Source organism: Mytilus californianus, unplaced genomic scaffold, assembly GCF_021869535.1.
Source record: "Mytilus californianus isolate M0D057914Y unplaced genomic scaffold, xbMytCali1.0.p SCAF_12, whole genome shotgun sequence".
Lineage (NCBI taxonomy): Eukaryota > Metazoa > Mollusca > Bivalvia > Mytilida > Mytilidae > Mytilus > Mytilus californianus.
In genome coordinates, this window is record NW_026262604.1 from 15,724,722 (window position 1) to 15,750,229 (window position 25,508).

Below are 25,508 nucleotides of genomic sequence, written 5' to 3' on the forward strand. Positions count from 1 at the left end.
ATAGCTTGTTTACATCGTGAGGCCATTTCAAGGGAGACCCAAAAATATATTATCCATTTATATGATTATAAATCAAATAGTTATCAAATAAAAAATACTACTAAATACGATCATTTAAACGTTATAGGTAAATTTTACTGGAGTAAATTTTATTGAAAATCGGGCTGCAACAAGTTTATCCGTTTAAAGGTTGCCTCTATGACTTCTATCTTTTGGTCGTTCTGATATTGTGACGTTTGTCAACACACATATATAAGGAGGTATCGTTCTTAATACAACGAGAAAAATAAACATTAACATCTATAACTTGGATTTAAGAATAAGAAAAACCCGTTACAATGAATTTTTACCTTCAAATTCTTCTGTTTTTCACATTAACGGGTAAGTGATTTCATCATTATTATTATTATGAAAATTTAAGAAAAGTTTGTAATAAATCATTTCAGTAGAACAAAAAGCAGAAAACCTTAAATTCGACAATGAGAATCGTTACTTTCAAAATGCTCAAAAGGAATTAGTATAATTTGTTTAATATTGTGAAGTATACAATTTCTATAGTTTGCGAACCTTTATCGCCTATCTCTTACAGTTAAACATTATTTTTTTCTGAAATGAAGATTTTACCAAACGTCACTAATTGTTGATAATATTTCTAGTAATGCTTAACGTAATTTGAATAATTTTGTTTACATTAAAGTCGAAAAAATACACGTAAATATGCACTAGATTGCCATTCAGTTCGTCGTTTTGTTTTTATATTGATCACATGTAGTTAATTCAAACATTTTTCTCTTTTTGCAGTACTAGCCTCATCACAAAGTAAGTTTGTTTATTTTCCTAACGTTTCTACGTATTTATACATTCTTAGTTTTATTTCTTCGTATTTGTACATCCCTAGCTTTTAGTGACTTGAAAAGCCCTTCATGTGATTTGATTTTTGTGTTTGATCTTTTTAATTATTTTACCATGTGATCAGTGGGACAGATCACTAGTAGGCTTTTTTTGGTAGTACTATATAGACCAAGATATGTTAGCCGTGTCAAAGAAGGAAAAAAAATGCCTCCCCCTCTTTTTCCCCCAGGGAACAAGAATAAAGAATAATATGGCAAAATAATAAAAAGAATGACTGTGAAAAATAAAAGAATTAGGTAAAAAATACGGATTACAATAATGAATGATGTACAGAATAACGAAATCATATGATAACCGATGAATTCAATAATATAGTACTGTTTATGAGAATTTTACAGAATAAGCGTTATTTTTGAAGATAAACAAAAATGATCCAAAAAAATAAAGAATACGGAAATGAAGGACTCTCGTATATCCTAAACTGTCTCCAAAGGTCGTCGTATAGCTGCTTAGATTACAAATGACCAGGTAGAATGTAGCAATGAACATTAAACGGTATTGGAAAATTAATAGGTAGCTCTACTGAAATGAAAATTATTCGATTTCGAATAATACTCTTATGTAAGCCTACTTAAATTTGATTTAACAATGATTGTTTTAGAAAATTCAATAGCTACTGTGTTGATAACATAAGATACTTTAGTGAATTTGTGATCCATGGAAATTTATTTTGCGATCACTGCCATTTTGTCGCTTAAATGCGTTATCGGCTTACTATAAATGTAAAAATAATTGATTTTGAAACCATGACATTAACCAGGTACGCTTGAAACCAAATATTTGAATTTTATTTTAATATATAAAACTTTTGAAAGCATTAAAACCTACAGGCAAACAACAGCCGTCTAAGGTCAACTTTGCCGGAATGATTTGCTTCTATTTTAAGATTGATTATGGCAGGATGATTGCCATAAATTGCTTGATAAATATAACTTGTTTGCATAAAAGAATCACGTTATTGACAGCCTACACTAGTTATATCTGGTTTAACTGTTTGGCGACAATGAAATAACAGAAATATTCCAGTCAATATATTATGTCTATTGTTATCCCAAACATTATAATAGTGACCATAAATGTCAAGAGGAAGTTGTTAAGGAAACATATATTTTACAAGTTATCGCCATATTGTTTCTGTCAATTAGGAAATATGACCCAAGATTAATTTGGCTATAATTTTTTCTTTATTTGTTCTAAAACTCTTTGATAAGTTTATTACTATCTACTTCAACTTTTTTGTTGGCGTCTTTGTCAGATTAATTTATATGTTTATTTGAATTCTTAAGTCAGTTGTGTTGTATGTTAACACAGTTTTGGCTGCTAGATCCCAATTATTGTCACATTAACCTATTTTGTCTGTTAAGCTTTTTTTCTGTACATTTCTACTTATTTATGCATCACTGGCTATTGCATATTTAGGTTCCTACTGAAGGATCATGTAAATAAAAACAATGCGCATTGTCAACAAGAAATTTATAAAGTGTTATTTTCCTTTACGAGCACTGGGTCGATACCACTGCGGGTGGACTGTTTCTCTCCAAGTGTATCGTCAGACCAGTAGTCAGTGCTTCGAAACTAACATCAGTTATAATTTTTGTTTTAAACATTACTGAGAAACTAAAGTTCCACTTCCCTCAGCCAAAGTTGACGATCGAAGATGAATTATGCCTTTTTATGTCCTTTTTTGTAGTAAAGCTTCTCACGTTTTTTAACAATCCTGGATTTCAAATGTTTTGTTATTAGCGTTCGGGTGAAGGTCAATCCAGAAAAGCGCTTGGGACGCACCAAATTTATAAAGTTTTTTTTTTATTTTTTTATGCTAAGAAGTGAAGTATTGGAATATCCATTGAAGACATCGTCCACCAATAAGAAATGGCCGTCACTATACAGATAAAAGTGATGTTAATCACCAACACTCAATAATCCAATCAATTAATATGGAATTTTGTTTCATTCTAAATTCATGGTGGTCTCTAAAATGTATTCACATCTTGTTTAAACCCAGGGGCGTGTTTTTTTGTTCTTCGGTAGTGAGCCAGAAGAGGTCCATTTCTGTTTTTTTTTGCATAGGGAAGATCTTCTGGCCCTCTTCCACCTCTTCGTTTTTGATAGGTAGTTTAGACGGCAGAGGCACATAGCAAACATGGCGTCGTTTAGTCTAAATGACATTAATAAATTTATGAATGCAGATATATTGGAATGTGAGCTGTGTTATAAACGTTTTTATGGTATGACAGTCTTAATAGGACATCCTTGTATGACGATAAGCTGGATAAATATAAGAACTACACGGACAATAAAAGTTAAGGGACGACTATTTGATATTCTAGGGAAGGGATTTTGATTGATTGGTGTTTAACGCTACTTTCAACACTAAGTTGGGCTATTCCGTGGTGGTCAGTTTAAATTTATAGAGGGCATTATTAACATTTTTAATCTGTCGCTTATTATGCATATTTTTCAGCTCTTAATTACCAGCCCACCCCACTAAATGAATGAATATCAAATGGTTTTTCTTCTTATTTAACACAAGTTTAATTGGTTGATTGTTTGTTGCTAATTATTAACGCCCAGTGACAAATATGTCATGCATGTTCAGGACTCGGTTCAAAACACGAGTTTAAAAGTCAGGTAAATAAATAAAAACGAAGAAATGTATTATTGCTAATGAGGCAACTATCCACCGGAGTTCAAATATGAAGTGGATGTAAGCAATTATAGACAACCGTAATTAAGGCCTTCAACAATGACAAAACCCGATACTGTCAAAAGGCCCGACGTGAAAAGTGTGCGAAACAATTCAAACGAGAAAACTTACGGCCTAATTATACATAACAAAATAATTTACAAAATATCAAATATGAGTCGAGACATGAACCAACGACAACAACTAAACTACAGGCTCCTGACTTGGGATAGACACACACAGAATATGGCAGGGTTGATATAAAAACGAAGATTGCCAATGAGACAACCCTCCAGAAGAGACAAAATGACACAGCAATTACCATTATAGGTCACCGTACGGCATTCAACAATAAGCAAAGCCCATACCGCATAGTCAGCTATAAAAGGCCCCGAAATCACAAATGTAAAACAATTCAAACGAGAAAACTAACGGTCTAATTAATGTACAAAAAAAAATGAACGAAAAACAAATATGTAACACAGCAAAAAACGACAACCACTGAATTACATTTGACTTTGACTTTGGACAGAGCATACATACAGAATGTGGCGGGGTTAAACATGTTAGCGGGATCCGGCCCAACCAGCCCCCTAACCTGGGACAGTGGTGTAACAGTACAATATCATGTTTGTGAGCGCTTAACCCTCCCCGAGGCTGGGACAGTGGTGTAACAGAACAAAATTAGAACAACCTGCACAAATCAATTGCAATTAGATTAACTCAAAAGATCGGTACGAGACACACAAAAAAAAACTTACATTAAGACAATAGACACAAAGCACCGAAATAAGGGTATTTGCAATTACTGGAAGTTTGCTCAAAGCTAATTACAACTATAGTACTGAAATAAATCTTGTTCTCCAAGACTGAAGTATCAATCAGTACACAACCAACGGATTTATTAAAAAAAAAAGAAGAAAAAACAGTCTGAGAAATGTCTGGTATACATTGTATATATATACTTGCATATAGATCCATATACAATGAAAATTTTTGAAAAGTGGTGGTCCGAAGGTTTTGACCATCGAAATTATGCAATAGAAATAATAGTTAGGACCAGAAGATTTTCTTCAAGGACCACCAGAGAAAAATGATTTTGAGAACTTTCCGATATCTTTGCTTTATACAAAAATAATCCAGTTTGGTTACTTTAAAAAAATTGAATAGACAAGATGTCCTTTTTGATCATATTCAAGACAAACATTGACGAATTTTTGTGCAGTTTAAGATTATTCTTAAAAATCAAATAGTGGGGGTTTACGCCTGATTTGTCTAGCAAAATTGAGTTAGAGGAAAGAACAAAGAAACATGTCACGAACAGAGCACACTTTTACAGTCATGTCTACCGGACGTATCTTAATTTTCTATAAAATCATCGTAAACTTCATTTAATATGTCATCCAACATAACAAAAATCTGCTATATTCGACGGCAAATTGAATTTTTGTTTTATTGATCTTCCGTAGAATATCTCCAGGTTATCTCCAGATTCATTTTTTTGGACTCTTCACCAGAAGACATTCTGGAGATGTGCAGAATAGACCAATAAAACACGCCCCAGGACGATTAAGAGTTTTTGTATAGTAAAGACAGGTCAATATTAACAACCTCATGTTGCTCCTAGATGTCTTCAGTTTAAATGCTTCCTCATTGGTGTATAACTCACACTTTCGTGTATTAATAGGAAGCCAACAGATTAAATCAGTAGTGCAAACAATTATCTTTTTTACCAAGTCTGCATATACTACATGTAGTTATTATTCCTAAAATAACAAGTTTTGTCTTCTCTTCGGATAATGCCTGTTCCAAATCAGGAATATGGCATTTGTTTTCGTTTTTTTTCCATTGGATGATATAGTTAACTTTTAATTTTGTCAGTTTTAATGGAATGCCTCCTTTTTTAATTTACCTTAGAGTTCTGTACTTTTGATGATACTTTTGTTATTGTAATGCACGTTAACACGCATTTTTTTAATCAGACTAATTACTGTAAACCAACTTATTTTCGCGGATACTTTGTTTCGCATTTAGCCCTTTCTAGTGATTTGATTTCGCGATTTTCAAATATATTTGATGTAGTTAAATAGGAAAGATCTAAGTTTTACGTACTCGCGGCGATTTATATTCGCGATATTTTTCTTCTCGCGAAAGTCGCAAAAATTAGTTTACAGTATTTGAAAATGTATTGAAGCTTTAATAAAAAATTGCAAAAATTAAATAGGAATTATTCGTCGAATATAAGTAATTTAGACATAGCTAAGGTAGGGTGTGTTTTATTAACTTTGTCCAATTCTTGCCGTTTAATTTAAGACAACTATTTCTGAACAAGTTGTTAGTATTCACTTATGCAAACGATGTCAGTCTTTTCTCTCTCGATTAAACAAGTTCTTACAAACAATAAATGTTCATAATTAACAATTACTGGACAGCCTATAGGAAATTAAAGTGATTTATGTACATGTTGGATGACATTAGTATTTCTTTGAACAGGTCATACAGGTCCAAACTTTTCTACTTGTATAAAGAAACTTTGCTTTTAAAAATTTGGGTTTGTGTGTTTCTTACGAAAATAAATTCAGAAAAGTGCTTCGGGCGAAAGAAATATAAGAAGAGATTTTCATTAAATGAATGTGTTTTTTTTTTTGCACAACCACAACTTTTTTCCGACTATGTTTGTTTGTGTTTGTGTTTGTGTCTTTGGGTTTATTCTTGTATGAGTTTATAATTTAACGTTTACGAAGTCTTCTACACACACATCGGTTATTTATTTGTATGCCTCGATCACCCAGTCGCCCTGGCATATAGTGTTACCCATGTTCGTCGTTCCGGAATTCAACAATATCATAATACCTGTAGATAATCAGCTGATTCGTGTTTTGGAAGTATATACGGATTATTCATTTATCAAAATACTTCTTTTTTATTTTTAAGGAAAATCAGTTCGTAAACTTCATAAATTTCATGAAAATTGCAATTGGCAGAGGGTGGGGTATTCGCGAATACCAAAAAGGAAGAAACCTTATACGTCTTGTTCCTATCCCTTATTTCAGTTCAGACAGATCCTTTGACTTTATAGAAAACGAAAGATCTAATACTAAGAACAATTAATCAAACGAAAACGTTCTGTCATTGCAATACTGATCCTTCAGTCTGCAAAATTTCAAAAAGATCACTGATCCTTCAGTCTGCAAAAATTGGAAAAAGATCACTGATCCTTCAGTCTACAAAAATTGCAAAAAGATCACTGATCCTTCAGTCTTCAAAAATTGCAAAAAGATCAACAGTCAAACACTAAGTAGTTTTACTCTGTCCACGCTCTCGGTAGCACTCTGTAAGGAATTCATGCGATTCACTCGGGTTTCTTTATTTTAGTTTCTAATTTAAAATAATAAATTAACTGGTTCTTGACATCTGTATTCTACCGGAACAATTATAACTTATTGTATGCAATTTATCTGTCTTATCTGTGAGAAACGGTCATTGATTAATATGAACTTTTCATTTGTGATGTTGCTCTTCGTTTTGCATCATCGACTACAGTTTATACGACAAGATATTACTGGTACATCTGTCTCCTTATAACAAATTCCATTAATTTAGTTATTATTTTACACGCCGATCGAATTAGATATAATTAATGCGATTTTGTGTTTGTCTTACATCTTTAAAAATAATTCCAATGATGATGTAATATTCTAATACATTTATAAAGACTTCCATATACTGCAGTTCTACTAAGTGTTTAAATTAATAACTAAATTTTGTAGTGTAATTTGTAATATAAAAATAAGGAGATGTGGTGTGATTGCCAATGAGACAGCTATCCACCAAAGTTCAAATAAAGTGGGTGTAAGCAATTATAGGCAACCGTACGGTAACACTGGTAGTTTTCATTTTCATTTGATACATTTATGAAAAAAAGAGAGGCAAAATATACCAAAGGGAAATTCAAACTCATAAGTCAGAAATAACTGAAAACGCCATGGCTAAAAAAGAAAAAGAAAAAAAAAGACAAACAACAGTACACAAAACACAACATAGCAAAAGACTGAGCAACACGAACCCAACCAAAAACTGCGGGTGATCTCAGGTGCTCCATAAGGGTGAGCAGATTCTGATCCATATGTTGCACCCGCCTTATAATTCATTTTAGGGTTGACTGGTATTTGATAAATCGCCCTCAGTGTGTATTCCATCTTGTAAACTGAATATTTACTGTTTTGTTTTCAATCAAAAGGTAAAAATAACACTGTATATGTTTGGTGCGTCTGAGCCGTTTTGTGAATTGGTGTACCGCAAAGAGACCACTCAGACCCAAAAGTTTGAAAGTCCAATTGATCATAAATATATATTTGTGGGATATTTACATCGGTTTACTAGTGTTCCATTAAGATTATCTTTCAACCATTAGAGTGTCTCCCCTATTTACTTAAATAATGAAGGGGTAAAAATGCAATGACAAATGATGTGCATAGTATAAAATCAACAAATGTAATGTCTAAATGTGATTTTTCAATGTAATACATTAGACAACACTAATAATTTGATCGAATGTATTATTAACATTTGTTTCGTTCCCAAGTGTACTAGAGTACACGTGTCTAGTTGACCTTTACGACTTGCTACGAAATGTGTTTAAAATGGTTTATTGTTATACATGGTCGAGTTATTAATGCCATTTGTTCCTACATATTACAGTTTTAACAAGGTAAATAGATCCATGTCAATTGATATCAAGAATAAAAAAAAAACTAACAATAATATATGCTTTATTATTTTATTTTACAGCTTTCAGAAGATTCAGAGCAATACCCCGAAGAACAGCAAGTATGTTTTCAATGCTATTATTCACAATAAACTTACTTGATTGGTCTTTTTCAATGTTTATCTTTGAAAATGTTATAAGTGTTCTTGTAATTATTATTTCCTAGTCAAAGAAATTTCAGTTTTTAAACGTTTGACCAGTGAAGCCCAAAAGGTCTTAAAGATTTTAACATCGGTAAACTATTGTCGCTTTACTTTAAAAACAGAAAGTAGAGCGAATCATATTGGTTATACTTACAATCGCTGCCGACCATCAATTAATTTTCAAATGTGTTATCGGGATATTGTTCCATGTAAGTATTCTATATTTGTATATATTTACTCATTTGAAATATTTATTACGAAAAAATCATCAATATTATCGTCTAATCAATCGTAACATAGACAAAATGACCTATAGATAATAACTAGGAAATGTTGTTCCATTGGTTTAAAATTTGACCTTGTTATTCATTACAGATAGATATATTCAAAGTAGAAGAACATCCTCATCGTCGTTACGTAAGTACATTCTATGTTTGTATGTTTCAAAAATATACATAGATAGGATGACAAAATTGTGATATGCAGGCATAATTTGCGTTTTAAACTTCCTGCTTGACATTAACGTCAGTCCTGGTGATTATATCAATTGACAAGTAGAAATTCCAATGGGTGCTTCTGCGAATCTGCATAAATAAGATATTAAACATAATAGATTTTATAAATGAAATAATATTACCCTGACTGGTATTAAGTTATGACTAAGCAGAAATTGTTAATTCTACAGTGAAATGTTTTACAACTATAATAAAGAGGGAACGACGAGTGGCTTTCCTATAGTGTAAATAAAAATAATAATTTGTAAACAATATGCGTACGAAGCGCTGTTTAGGATTAAGCTTCATTTAACATATCAATCAAACATGCAGTCGAACATTGGTGAATTAAACAATAAACGTCCTGCTCGTTTCTTATTTTTATTCTTCCGATTCTTTTTTGTTCATTGAACAGTAATATATTCATTGTCCATATGTTCAATTCATCTATTTTGTAAGTGGTAATGATATAAGGGGAATTTTAATGTAAATATCGTTGTTAACAACAAACATCAGAATCTGGTTATAATTATCATACATTGATTGAAAAAATTCATCAACGATAACAAACGTATATTTCGGAACCCACGACGCACGTTTCGTCTACATCAAATTCACCAGTGGCGCTATATTATCAAACAGGTGTGAGGAAAATCAAGTACGGAGAGCATAGAAAACCAAAATAATCGAAAAGTTGTGCCATATACGGCTTATTAAATGGTAGAAAAACATTAGCGTTTCGAATAATCTAAAATTTCATCTCATATCACAACCATGTGTAGCTTTTAATTCTTTAAAAATTATTTATGACCTATTGACAGCCTCTTTATTTAATTTTAAAATATGAACATATCCCGTGTCCTTGTTACTTATTTGACTATTTCTGTATGTTTCGGATACATATTATATAACTTATTTCTGGAAAAAGGACATGTTTTTTAAGGATCTTCTTTATGTCACATTATGTTTTTAAATTTAGACTCAACGTTGGAGAATAGGTGTGTGTTATTTATTATTGCATATATTGTGAATGTTTTTAACCGATTCCGATTAACATTAAGAAAAACACAACAAAGAAAAATCTACATTACGATCTCTCTGACCATATTTGCATTTAAAATAAATTATTCTGTCTAAGATGTATTGTAATGTAATGCCTTATTATACTTCCTTATTCATGTTTGTATGTATGTTCGTATGTATGTTTGTATTTTATTTCCTCATCCATGTCCTTAACAATTCAATAACAGTGATAGCAACCAGCCTCCGCTGTTTAATACGCTTCTTCGTTGCGGTTTTGATACACTACTTTTCCGTGGTATGTTTCTATATTCTCGACATTTATATACACGACAATGCGCCTCCTTATTGAAAACTATACTCTTAATCTCGGTAGTTAATATTTCCAGCTTCTAGTTTAAAATTAAGAATACTGCAGAAGGTCTGCTATGTTTGTTGATCTGTAGAGTTCGTCGTTCTAGAATCACAAGAACTAAGGGTAAAATCGTTGGGCGTACACCGAACTGATATTAACGTGTCAACAATTGTTGGATTTCCATTGTTTTTTTTACCAATCACAACGTTTTGGTTTCTGCTTATTAAAATGTTATCAATCCTCAGATGTATACCCACCTGGTAGGATCAATCACAAACACGAATCTGTGTCTGAACTTATCCAATATATGTTTAATAACGATTGTACATGTCTAGTATTGGTCGTGTCGGCTACAAATCGGTTGTCACATGTCCTTGGTCTTGACGACAATTTCTTTGCACGAGTTTGAAATTCTTTAAATGCGGATTATGAGAATTGAAGTTTTACAATCTTCTTTTAACAATTGTTAACCTGTGGTATATGTATGTATACTATAAAAATAAGCGTTTCATGGTCCAGTAGTCGTCGTCGGTCGTTCCTACTTCCTCCCAAAAATAAAAGTGACATGCGTAAAGGTGAAATAATTGAATTATTATTTATCTATAATTCTATTTCATACAGTAGGAGGTTATTCACCCTTTCCACAATTTGGTAAGCTAGCATTTTTCTTATAGCTTAATAGCAATCATATATATTTAGCTTTTCATTGATATGTTGGCTTTTTAGCTAATTATTTTTATGCAAAGAACTGTATTTTTTTCTTAATATATAATTGTTACAGATCAAAGTTGTATGAAGCACTAAACGAATCTTTGTTGAAAAACTATTTTTTTGCATAATAATCATATTTCCTGTTTTCTAAAATATTTGAATTTCAAATTGATCTTTATGCAATTCACTAGCATCTTGCATTTTGATGATATTTTTTAATTCGTGTTAGATTTAGACCTTTTCTCTCAACCAGTTGGTAAGCTTTATCATTAGTATAGCATCCATTTAAACTTTCCTTCAAAATGTATAGAGTAGTTTTTTTCTTAACCCGAATAATGCAGTCCTTCCCCGTGATCGACACTCCGACACGCGAGTTAAATGTAGCCATCAAAGAGCAGAGGACTATTACGACTGAATTATTCGGGTTATCTAATTCTAATCTAAATATAAATCTGTAAACTACTCTTTTTTCCAATATGTTATCTCTTCAAAATGGCTGTAGTGCTTGCATGCGTACCTTTTTTGTCATCATTCTTACTTTTAAACAACGCTATAGCTAGCTAGTATTTTCTTGTATTCAATACTGAGTTTATATAGCATGTGTTTTGAGTTTATTATTTATAGAAAAGTCAAGAATAAACCGTACCAATCAGGTTAACGGATAATATGTATTCTGGACAAGATACATATCTTGTCTTGTGTTATAATTCTTCTATACGACTATAAATACAACATTTTATACATAGTTTCCAACGGTTAAAATATTTATACCATGTAGAGCATGATAATTAATACATGACTGAAAGTAGATGTGGAGTAAACGTCAATGAGACAACAAATCAACGACACAAAAGACAAAATACATCAAAAATATAAAAATAAGGAACGATTGCCAGTGAGACAACTATCCACCAAAGTTCAAATTTCAACATACGGTTTTCAATAATAGTTAAAGAATTCAAAAACACGTTTGTTACTTTTATGCGTTAGAAGCGCTTTTCATAAAGAGCACTCTAAGCCATACAATTGGAAGTCCAGGATGTATGAGATCCCAAACATTAAAAGAGTGTTATCACCAAAAGAAATCTAAAATTGTTGATGAAGTGTCTTTACAATATATCAAGATTCTTAGTTAACAAAAAATCTTAAGACATTTAAACAGAAGTTGTCAAATATCTGCAATGATAACATTATTTCCTAGAGACGAAAAACATCAAAGATGGGCATAGTTAAAAAAGAATTGTTGAATAAGATTGCAAGTACTTGTTTTGTGTTATTTTGTTATGGGTTTTTTTTTTCATTTTTGAATACAACTCTTTATGCGATTATAGATTTACTTGAATTAACTGACTCTACATAATTTACCTGAAATGTATCATATCCCTTGCACATCATAATCCTTTGATTATCTTTTCTCTTAACAGGTAGATCACAACCAATAATTTTTGCTGGAGGTATGTATGTTCATACCGTAAAACGTTGTCATTGTTGTTGTTTATTTTGTAATTTTTTTTGGAGGGGGGTTATCACATAACATATCAAGATGTCTATGGTTACGCTAATGTTAACAGAATTATACCCAAAAAAACACAATTCTTAGAGCTTTATTATTATTAGTATAAAAAATAAAGGATAAGTGACGAAGTACAATAACATCTTCGACTATGTCGATTAATTCACACTTACGAAAAAATCGGTAACGTTTATGTTATTACGAAATAAGCTCAATTGTTTTTAATGTTCAATTTTTTATAATGAAGAAAATGGTTGCAGGATAAATGTCAAGGAGATAGTAAAGGCACAATGAAAAAGTCAGGACACTTTTCAAGTCTGTTCCTAAATTCATAGTACACTTTACAACCCAGGCAATTTTAGAGAAAACAATTCAACAAAGTTAGATATATATATACGTATATGGGACATTGGAACATTCTCACGATTTTTTTTTTTTAAAAAGTCGACAGAAGAACCCCACCATTGTCGATACCTTCCCTCGTTCTCTTTCCCTCTTGAATTTTTAATAACATGTTTTTTTTTTTATTATTTTAGATGCACCAGATATGCCTGATGTTTGTAAGTAGTGTTTAATATTATTTTGGAAAATTTTTTTTTATTCAAAACAGGTTTTGCGTCGGGGGTTTGCGTCGTTTGTTGGAGGAAATTTTGTTTGGTCGAAATTTACCGAAATAGATCACATAAACATATCACTACTACGATAGGGATAATAGACGGGTTTCTCTACTGACCATCAGGAACATCGGGTACTCAAGATTCCCTGATGAATACAATTGATCGCTCTGATAATGTATAAATGTATACACAAAATAAAACAATTAAAAAACATTTAGCTGTTAAACTGGTAAGAAAATACCAGAGCATACAAAGGCACACGCAAAGCATACAGGCGCAATTCCCACCATAAGCCGGGTATTACCTAAGTAACAGCAAGGTGAGAAATTCCTGCTTCGCTTATACAGACCAACTCTTATAAAACTTTGGATTTTTCTAGATACTAAGGATGTTCTACCCCATGAATAGATTACCTGATTACCTTAACTGTTTTTGACAAAACCTTTCAGACTTTTTGGTCGTCATTCCTCTTCAATTTCGTATTTTATTTGGCCTTTTTAACTTTTTGGATTCGAGCGTCACTGGTGAGTCTTTTGTAGACGAAACGCGCGTCTTGCGTAAACAATTTTAATTCTGGTATTTATGATGAGTTTATCTATATGTATTTATGATATTATAATGATTGTGCTGCGTCATGAAAATTCTTTTCTTTTTTTCTTAGTTTTGTTGCCTTCTTGATAACATATTGTTTTATGATTTTTTTTTTCTTATCTCTTTCAGATAATCCATATGAGCATTTATGTATGTATTATTTTACTTTTATTTGTGAAATATTGAAAATGTTATATATTGCGACTATAAAAGTGTTTTGGTTCTTGAAGAAAAACATATAATTTAATGTTTTGCAATGCCACAGAGACTGACATATAACAAGTATAAAACGAAGATGTAATTGTGTTTTTTTTTTATATTGTTATTAAGTATACAGTAGCTATTCGTCATCACAAAGTCACAGTGAGATCTTCAACATGGAGAAAAACAAGCCTCTGTTTGTTATGGAAATACTGTATTCGAGGGATACCAATTTTTTTTAATTTCATGGATACAGATGAACAACGAATTTTAATGTTCAACAAATCACAAAATGTTCTGTATGCTTGTATGCAGAATTTGGCAAAAACACGAGAATGAAAAGTTTTCCTCGATCCACGTAAATTGGAACTCAGTAAAATAAATGCATCCACAGTAAAAAGCCAATGTAAGATTTTATAAATCATTTGTTTCAACAAACCTATCAAAAGTAAAACGACAACAATGGGCCAATAAAAAGCAATAAGTCTAGACCGACAACTCTACTACCAAACATACGACGAAAAGACAATTGACAGTCAAATGAACAAAAACATCGAAAACATAATTTTGAACACTATCAAACGTGTAAAATATTGGGGAGAAGTCAGATGTTCCTAAAGGGACAGAAGTTATGTTCCACTAATGACATTGATCATTTTACCCCCTCAAAAAAATCCGTGTAAAAATATATCTGATGAACAGGCACTGCATAATAACAAATTGGTAAATGCATTTTATATAACCATATGTTGTTTCCGATAGTAAACCACGGAATTTTGTAAATTCGTCAACCCTTACTCTTGTCTGAGAATGAACATTTGAAATAAAGATACCCTATTGCAGGACAATGTTTTGAAATCATACACAACAATTTCAGAATATCATGAAGTTGTTAGATATAAGGTGTTTTCAGTAACCAATGTTTAATAAAGTCCTCTAGCAGTTATATTTATCAGATAGTTAACAATTAATATAATAAAAAGTTTATTGAACTTTAATTTTATCTTCATATCTTTGTGCATCTTATTTTACGACGGTATTAGCCATCTGTCCACTTATTAGTCTCGCGTAAAGGGCACTTTGTTTATCAGTCTTAACATGCATTAATTAACATGCATTAATTAATCTATTGCAGCTGATATTGACGGTGGTGAGTACAGATCAAATATTTTTTTTTTATTCATGTTTGATTAATTGTTATCTGTTTTAATAAATGTTGTCTACAGTGTAAGATAATTTATTTATTCATTAATTAATTTAAATTATATTTCAAAGTTTTAGATTCAAGTTATAAAGGCATTACTCAACTTGTTTAATTAAGAATAATTTCATGAAAACGAGCTTGGGAGACAAAATACATTTTTGAATGTTGCGAATAATGTGACTTAAAATTGAAACTATTTCTTTTCAAAATCCCGATACGTATTTTTTATTATTTTTTATTTTATTCTCATTTGTACTACTCTAAAAAAAGTTGAACAGTTAAGCTAAATATTATATTTTACTTTATTTTCAGTAGGGTACATGCATCCGGGATACTGTAAGTATATAATTTATCTATTTACTGTCGTAACGTAATTTATATATAATAAGATTTTTGTTGATAAAAATGAAATCAGGTATCAAGGGAAAAATCAAAAACCATGTGTTGGTAAGAGACATACACCACCATGATAAAACACATACACCATCATGGTAAAAGACATACACCACCATGGTAAAAGACATACACCACCATGGTAAATCACATACACCATCATGGTAAAAGACATACACCACCATGGTAAATCACATACACCATCATGGTAAAAGACATACACCACCATGGTAAAAGACATACACCACCATGATAAAAGACATACACCATCATGGGAAAAGACATACACCACCATGGTAAAAGACATACACCACCATGATAAAACACATACACCATCATGGTAAAAGACATACACCACCATGGTAAAAGACATACACCACCATGGTAAAAGACATACACAACCATGGTAAAAGACATACACCACAATGGTAAAAGACATGCACCACCATGATAAAACACATACACCATCATGGTAAAAGACATACACCACCATGGTAAAAGACATACACCACCATGGTAAAAGACATACACCACAATGGTAAAAGACATACACCACCATGATAAAACACATACACCATCATGGTAAAAGACAAACACCATCATGGTAAAAGACATACACCACCATGGTAAAAGACATACACTACCATGCGTTAGTAAAAGACATACACCACCATTACCAATGGCGAACAGACAATTAACATTCGAAAAACATTTCACTAAAAAGAAAGAGTAAGAAACAACACACATCCGACCAAGCACTAAAGGGTGAACTCATGTGCTCGAGAAAAACCAGCAGTTATTGTATTATTATTTTTCTTGAACGAAGAATGGATACCATGTATGAATTAATCACACAATATCCCAATATGCACATGAAAAAATAATCATAGAAATATGAACGTCGTTCAAAATCATACGACTTTCAACATAAAACAAAGCCAAGGCTCGTTTTAATGACCTATTGTCAGTAAGCGAAGAAGATAGAAATCAAACGTTAGTGACTAAATGCTATCTAGTTGGGAAAAAAATCATCACAAAGATTGAACACATGTTGCAGATTATGATAAGGAGAGAGAGAGAGAGAAAGAAGTATCAGAGTTAGAAATTGTATTCTGATTCCGTTTATAATGATTGCAAAGTGTCCCAGGCCAATTTATGCATCACGAAAGATAAGCTCATTAAAGTGCAATCTAACGGTAGGTTTTAACGGTTCTTTAATCTGTTGCCAAACTTGGCTGATTATTTTTGTTTGCACAATCAATAAGCTGTGGCCAGAATGAAACTCTTTGTAAACCATTTATTATTATGGAGTTTGAGTAAAATAATGATTTTTCTTTCAGTGGGTGGTGGATACAGAGCCATTCGACCAGTTTGTAAGTATATCATTATAATGTCAGCATGGTCTACCGCAAATTGTATACTTTTATATTTGCCTCAGTATGTTATTTCTTCTTAGAACTGTTATATAAGGGGGTCTTATAGCGATCAAAGATTGCTCTATTAAAGAAGTATTGCTAAAAGCGTCAAGGATTGGAACCATAAGTTGTGTATAATAGAAAATTTCTTAAACTATCTTGAATATACGTTAACTTGAATGCACATTTTCCTACAATTACCAAATAAAGTTTTGTCTATTGTTGCCCAAACTCGTTATAGCCAAAAAAATCATGTAGCATTACAATATCCATTGATATTCAGTTAAGTTAGATAAATATATCATATCAAGAAAGGTATTTGCGAAAAAATACAAGTCTGGAGAAGAAATTCGCCTGCCCTGTCATCTCAAGTTATTTTACACTCCCTCAACTGACATTTTTGAAAACAGCCCATATCATCCTGACTAGTCGTTAACTATTCACAATATGCCTGTTTCTGACCAAATATGGGAAACCGTGTTGAATAAGTAAAATGATGAGCAATTAGCAAAATTAATTATACTAAAATAGTTTAGATGATATATAAATGTTGGAATGCGCATCGGGTGCAATAAAACTGGTACCGTTTATGTTATAACTATCACTGGGTCTATGCCTGTGCTGGTGGATGTTATTCCCCGATGGTAACACCAGCCCAGTAGCCAATGCTTTGGTGCTGACATGAAAATACGGATATTTTTTACTGATTGAAATTTTGGATTTATTGTATATTATGGAATATATCTCCCTCAAGCAAAGCTTTGATTCCGTGACCTGATGTGGCTACACTTTATATCCTTTTTGGGTTTATCAGCTCTTCAAGGTTTGTATTAGGTTACGGAAAGTCAAATATTTTGACTTTGATCATCACTGAATAGACATTGGTTGTCGAAATGCTCATCTGGTGCAATAAAGCTCGTACCGTTTATATTATTAAACATGTATTTCATCGTTTTGTTTCAGATATGCCTGATCCAGACAACTGTAAGTTATAATATTACGGTGATAACCAGAAATTAATAATGTTTAGATTATACTTAATTTATTAGAGATGATTGAAGGGGGATAATTGGTTTACCCAAATAAACAGAAACCCAAGCACATATTAAACAATGTTAAAACCAGGAAAAATCATCTAAATCTCTATTTTTAACTAGTAAATGTTATTGAGCAGTAAGAACAAGACATGCTATAAACTGTAAGAAAGTCAGAAATGATAATGAAGTTCCTTGTGGTTCTAATTTTATGACAGTTATCATCTTACTTTACTACACAAATGTAGATATGTCGAATTTTATTCATAGTCATTTGCCTAGTTAGTTATAAATGGTCATCATGTACATCAGCAGTATAGAAATTTATTCAAGGTAACTATTAAGGTCATATTGAATATAATTTAATTTTAGATGTAACACGTCTTCTGATTGGCTTAAAGTTTTTTGTCTATCAGCTCATAGACATAATTTTGTCACCGTGACGTCACCAACATTTTTCATGATTAATTCCTTAAAAACGGAATTTAGAATTAAAGTATAAGGACTGACTGTAATAGTTTTTCTGTCTATTCGAAATAACCTCAAAAATGTTATGCGGGTTATTCAGTCTGCACAACATGTTGATGTTATTTCTTGATCATGTTCATAGACAGAAAAAATATTACAGTTATTTCTAAATAAATCAAATCATATAATCAAGATACAACATGACTGACCATAAATTTTTTTTTCAGATGGATACATAGTAGGATAATCATTAGAACAGTTCAGGTAAATATAACATGCGAAATGTTTTTATATTTTACTGTTGTCGAAATATTTCTTTATTTCATTTAAGTAACCTATATGACACCGCTGTCCTTTCTTACAGAATTCTACAATCAAAAATAAACAGAGTAACAATAATAATCAAAGGATAAATAATTCGTGTATCCTGTTTCTGTTTTGCTGTTTTTCTTGTCTGCGTGATCGTTATACACTCAGATTAGTAGATCCTGCTTCACCTTCATAGTGATCGTTATACACTCAGATTAGTAGATCCTGCTTCACCTTCATTAAGATCTTTACACACTCAGATTAGTAGATCCCGCTTCACTTTCATTGTGATCGTAATACACTCAGATTAGTAGATCCCGCTTCACCTTCATTGTGATCGTTATACACTCAGATTAGTAGATCCCGCTTCACCTTCATTGTGATCGTTATACACTCAGATGAGTGGATCCCGCTTCACCTTCATTGTGATCGTTATACACTCAGATTAGTAGATCCCGTTTCACCTTCATTGTGACCGTTATACACTTAGATTAGAAGAACCCGCTTCACCTTCATTGAGATCGTTATACACTCAGATTAGTAGATCCCGCTTCACTTTCATTGTGATCGTAATACACTCAGATTAGTAGATCCCACTTCACCTTCATTAAGATCTTTACACACTCAGATTAGTAGATCCCGCTTCACTTTCATTGTGATCGTAATACACTCAGATTAGTAGATCCCGCTTCACCTTCATTGTGATCGTTATACACTCAGATTAGTAGATCCCGCTTCACCTTCATTGTGATCGTTATACACTCAGATTAGTGGATCCCGCTTCACCTTCATTGTGATCGTTATACACTCAGATTAGTAGATCCCGTTTCACCTTCATTGTGACCGTTATACACTTAGATTAGAAGAACCCGCTTCACCTTCATTGAGATCGTTATACACTCAGATAGGGAGATCCCACTTCACCTTCATTGTGATCGTTAAACACTCAGATAGGGAGATCCCGCTTCACCTTCATTGAGATCGTTATACACTCAGATAGGGAGATCCCACTTCACCTTCATTGAGATCGTTATACACTCAGATAGGGAGATCCCACTTCACCTTCATTGAGATCGTTATACACTCAGATAGGGAGATCCCACTTCACCTTCATTGTGATCGTTATACACTCAGATAGGGAGATCCCGCTTCACCTTTATTGTGATCGTTATACACTTAGATTAGAAGATCCCGCTTCACTTTCATTGTGATCGTTATACACTCAGATAGGGAGATCCCGCTTCACCTTCATTGTGATCGTTATACACTCAGATAGGGAGATCCTGCTTCACCTTCATTGTGATCGTTATACACTCAGATAGGGAGATCCCGCTTCACCTTCATTGTGATCGTTATACACTCAGATAGGGAGATCCCGCTTCACCTTCATTGTGATCGTTATACACTCAGATAGGGAGATCCCGCTTCATCTTCATTTTGTGACAGCCTGGTGTTACTAAGAGTATACACTCAGATTAGTAGATCCCGCTTTATCTTCATTTTGTGACAGCCTGGTGTTACTAAGAGTTATTCAAACTGTAATTAGTCCACTTGCAAAGAACTACAATAACCGTGATACGATATAACATTAAAACAAAATAGTATATTAAAAAATATCCTGTTCACTTGATTTCAACCACGATCGTGGTGGGGTTTGGTTATTCCCATGGTTTTTTCTGCTTTTCTTATCACGACAAGAGCACCACAAAATATGCAGTTTTAACAGATACATTTTTATGGTCTTGTGTGTGCTCATTTTTATCTGTTTACATATTAAATTGTTGTCTTCTTTCCTTTTCTGAGAAACATGGGTTTACTGTACCAGGTTTCTATTTTTAGTTTTTTATAGTAGCATGCAAATTTAAAAGTATTAGCGTATGACAAATAATTTTAGACTATTAATACATATTTTTATATTCTATTCGAGTTGTAAATGATGTAGTTTTTTTTAATTTATTACGTAACGAGCACTGAGTCGATACCACTGATGGTGAACTGTTAGTCCTCGAAGAGTATCATCTAGATATTAAGTGCGTCGATTAAGTGCGTCGGTTATGATGTGATTTTAAACAAACATCTCTTAAATTTTCCGAGGCAAAGTTGATTGTAGCTGAGTGGGCTGTCTGTTTATGGCTCCTTTGTGTCATTCATCATCTATTTACGTGTTTAGTTCTTATTATGTAGGTTTGATCGTTCTTGATGAAGGAAAATTCAGGAAATCGCTTCGGTCGCACAACATTTATAATGTGTTACTTTCATACACTGTTACATTGTTATTATTTTATCATATTTTCGGTTAAAATTGAAATGAAAGTAAAGTCTTTTGCTATTTTTAACTTTTTTTATTTTAATCTATTGTAGAGAAGAAGACCACAACAAGAAGCTACAAACAACAATGACTCACTATACAATGTTAGAAAAATGTAAATTATTATTATTGTTTCCCAGTCCATAAGTTATTTGATACTTAATACTAGTGTATTTGTCTTGTTTAATTTACATAATAATAAGTCCAATGTATTAATGTGTTATTTTTGTTTTTGTTTTATCCAATTCTACGATGGGATAATTCGGGTTTTAAGGTACGTGTAGTTTCCTAACAGAATTGATTTCGGAAAATTTGTAATCATGTCTGCGCTTTTGTAAACGCTTTCAAGTCAAATACGGTAAATGTGTTGCAATAGCCTGGATTCAAATCTCGCCTGCATATACATTTGTATCTCTCACTTTATACTTTATTCTTTCCTATCATGATTTACCTTACATGTACACACGGTTGATGAAAGCTATTGATTGATTGATTGATTGTTGGTTGCTTAACGTCCAGTGTTTATTTCATGCATGTTCAGGACGACGCAAAACTATTTGACCAGGTGTTTTAAATGGTAAAATTTAATTAATGTCTGCAAAAGATTAGAAGTGCCATTATAATTTAGGTGACTGTTATGGAATATTCATATCACCTAGCAAAATAAAGGTCATTCATTTTACGTTTATGATATCACCGAAGGTGTCATACTCGACACGACGGGCACTAATTTTGAAACACAGAATACATATCACCTTTCTGTTCAGGAACATGTTTTATCCTCCTTCGATTCGAAAGTTTTAAACTTGATTTATTTCGGCGGTCGAAAATGTCATCATCAACGATACTCACACAACTGATGCTGTAATATTTTTCTTCGTATTTATCGTAAAATCATATGAAAATATATATTGAAGTATTTTAAACTTTCCAAGTCATTTGACATTAAGAACATATAGGAATGGATAATAGTAGTTGAGGGATATACATCAATGAAACAGCAACAAAGCGCACAAAGGTATTTAGAGTTCAACAATCAAACAATATACAGTAATAACTATGTACAACTCTAAAAACCCCGAACCTAGAAAGGTTAAAATTGAAATCTGTCATCAACAATCAATTGTTTGATATCACGAACTGGTTGACTGTTATGGAATATTCGTTTCACAGATGATAGCGGATATTTTCCAATCAACACTATAATTGTTTGATATCACGAGTTGGCTGACAGATATGGAATATCCGTTGCAAAGATGATAGCGGATATTTTCCAAATGTCGTAACTACAATCCCGTCCCCTTTTCCCGAATGTGACCTACCGAATTAGACTTATTGCCGGGTTTGTACTAACATGAGCAACACGACGGGTGAAACATGTGGAGCAGGATCTGTTTACCCTTCCGGAGCACCTGAGACGACCCCTAGTTTTTGGTTGGGTTCGTGTTGCTCAGTCTTTAATTTTCTATGCTGTGTTTTGTGTACTATTGTTTGTCTGTTGGTCTTTTTCTTTTTTAGCCATGGCTTTGTCAGTTTGTTTCCGACTTATGAGTTTGAATGTCCCTTTGGTATCTTTTGCCTCTCTTAAAATGTTAAATAGTTAAACACTGTCTAAATATGCCGTTTTGTGGATACCTTAATAGTATAGGTAGTATTTCGATACATATCTATTGTATGTTTGTTTGAATTGTTTAGTCAGTTGATTTGTATGTCTATAATATATGTTTACACAATTTTGGCTGCTGAATCGCAATTTTTGTACATTTTACTACTATAGAATTGAGAATGAAAACGGGGCTTGGAAAGCAAAACGTTATAAATGATGGAATAACAAGTAAAACTGTGAGCTACTGCTCACTGATGATACCCCCGCCGAAATATTTCGGTTATCAGCAAGTTGTTGAGTGATGAATCTGAAAACTCATCACACGGTATAGCTGACTTATAAATCCTTGTCAAGTAGTTCTTGAGAAAAATGTGACGAAAATTTTCAACTTGGCTATCATGTGTAAAATAATACAAGTGTTCGGTAAACAAGAAGTTGTTGAGTGGTGAACCTGAAAACGCATCACACGGTGTAACTTACTTATATAAACCCTGAAACCAAATTTCAGAAATCCTTGTCAAGTAGTTCCTGAGAAAAATGTGACACAAATGTTCAACATGGCTATCATGTGTAAAAAATACAAGTGTTCGGTAAACAGGAAGTTGTTGAGTGATGAATCTGTAAACGCATCACACGGTGTAACTTACTTATATAAACCCTGAAACCAAATTTCAGAAATCCTTGTCAAGTAGTTTTTGAGAAAAATGCGACGAAAATATTCATGGGACGGACGGACTGATGGATGGACTGACTTTTTTAAAGCGGGGGTATAAAAACTATATGACATTCATTTTTGAAGAAGAGCTTTAACCCTTCCTATCCTACTTTTATTGTATGATATTCGTTTTTTTTTTTATTATGCTTACGTTGAGTATTCGTTTTGATTTTTCTTCTTTTGACAAAATCATATGGATGTGCCTTCCATATGCAACTATATCCATATAAACACCACATTTGAAACATTAAGCACAGTTGATATTTGTTAATAGTTCTTTGTACTTTACGCCGTAAAAAGAGGCGGAAAATATAAAGACCATTAAAAAATTCATATTTCGGCAAAAAAAAAACGACGAAGAGACAAACAAATACACAAAACACTACATAAAATGAGCCTCAAGAACGCCACCAACACTTCAGGTGATTTCAGGTGATGCGACGACTGTGATCGGAGGTGTCTTTCGTCTAATATTCTGAAGAAAAACATTTGAAATAAATAAAAGGCATCAGTAGTTTATCGTTTTCAAATTTCCTAAATAAAATTTTTAATTTCCAAAATAGATAGAAAAAAAACTAAGCAAATAGCATGAACTTCAAACGAGATACTTGATGCGTCGACAGAATAAACTTCGTGTACTTTATTGTCTTGTGAATCCAATAAAACATCAAAGCCAAACGAGTTATAGATACTAGAAATTCCGACAATAATATTGGACACTATTAAACTGAATGTCACATGTTTTGAATAGTCATACAGGGATTGAGGGTTAGGAAAGAAAAAAAAAACAGTTTCTTTTATTTTCTTAAGTACATAATCACTATGTACATTTATACGGTCATTTGTTACATCGTATTGTGTATTCATTTGTATTTGCGGGATACCAATTTTCGTGGATTTCGTGAATAAAGATAAACCACGAATTCAAATGATCAACGAAGTACCAATTTCCATAGGCTGTATGCAGATTTTTGCAAACCAACGAAATCAAATATCGACGAAAATACGAGTTTTCCTCAATCCACGAAATTGATAACCACAACAATAAGTGAATCCGCAGTATAATCAACTTTATCTGTTTTATGTATTTTTTGTTTAAGCGATCCGACGATTTGTTATCGGAGTTATCTCTCTTCTGATAGGTAAGTGCAAAATAATCAAAAATCATACAAATTCAAGAAGTATTAGTTTTGACAAATGCCAAACCCGGCAAAAGCCTCTTCTGACAGTTTTTTCCCCTGCTTGTTAGCGCAACCCCTTCAAACTTAAGATTAACAAAATAAAACAATTCCACAAAAACATTTGAAAGTTGTTTCAACACAACTTGCAGTTGTTAAATAAAAGTGATTGCCCTTAAAATGTTTTAAGCATTGATTATAACTTCCTACATGTACATCATTTTTGAATGGAGACTTTTGTAAAGGAATTGGAGACACTTGACCTTAAAATTGTTTACATGAAGTGACTTTTTGAAGCATTAAATACTTATTTCATTACAATAGTCGTAATTAGAACAGTCTCTGCTTACTTTTCCTACGTGTCTAATTTAAGCCAGGTTTGTTGATGGATTTCATGTTTGTCACTCTTTAGCTATCTACTTTGATATATCTGAATCTATTCAATGACACCGACATTTATGAATACAATGAGATGATGTGTAAAAATCACTAAAAAAAACCACAAAAAACTTCTATTTTTCAACATACATTCAACATTGGAAAGGTGTCTTCACCATATGGCCAGCACTAAATCAAACTGACTATACAAGACAATAAGAATTGATTTAACAGAGGTTGAAAGATCAGCACCTATTTGTCAAAATAACGATACACATTAACACACATTTAAAATTCAACTGAAAATGTTCAAGAAGTGCACATGAACATCTTGCTGCGTTATTATTTTTAAAATGCTAGTGTTCTTGTTGTTTTTGTTCCTGTTATTGTTGATGTGTTGATGCTATTAGTAACTATTTTTTGTATTCTGGACTAAAATCAAACTAATCTCAAAAAACATGTTTAACCCCGCCGCATTTGTGCGCCTGT

At 32.4% G+C, this 25,508-nt stretch overlaps 1 protein-coding gene across 3 annotated transcripts; it reads left to right on the plus strand.

Annotated features, from left to right (window-relative positions):
- Nucleotides 1-256: 256 nt before the first annotated feature.
- LOC127721447 (uncharacterized) lies at nucleotides 257-21,354 on the plus strand. Of its 3 annotated transcripts, XM_052228180.1 has the most exons (15): nucleotides 257-381; nucleotides 802-819; nucleotides 8,390-8,428; nucleotides 8,885-8,926; nucleotides 11,000-11,029; nucleotides 11,319-11,345; nucleotides 12,514-12,543; nucleotides 13,139-13,162; nucleotides 13,940-13,960; nucleotides 15,147-15,161; nucleotides 15,528-15,551; nucleotides 16,949-16,981; nucleotides 17,987-18,007; nucleotides 18,753-18,789; nucleotides 21,196-21,354. In XM_052228180.1, the coding sequence occupies exons 1-14, from the start codon at nucleotides 339-341 to the stop codon at nucleotides 18,770-18,772; spliced, it is 387 nt and encodes a 128-aa protein (XP_052084140.1). In that variant the 5' UTR covers nucleotides 257-338; the 3' UTR covers nucleotides 18,773-18,789; nucleotides 21,196-21,354. The 3 variants fall into 3 exon arrangements, with proteins under 3 accessions (XP_052084140.1, XP_052084141.1, XP_052084143.1); XM_052228181.1 differs by lacking the exon at nucleotides 11,000-11,029; XM_052228183.1 differs by lacking the exons at nucleotides 11,000-11,029; nucleotides 11,319-11,345.
- The last annotated feature ends 4,154 nt before the right edge of the window (nucleotides 21,355-25,508 follow it).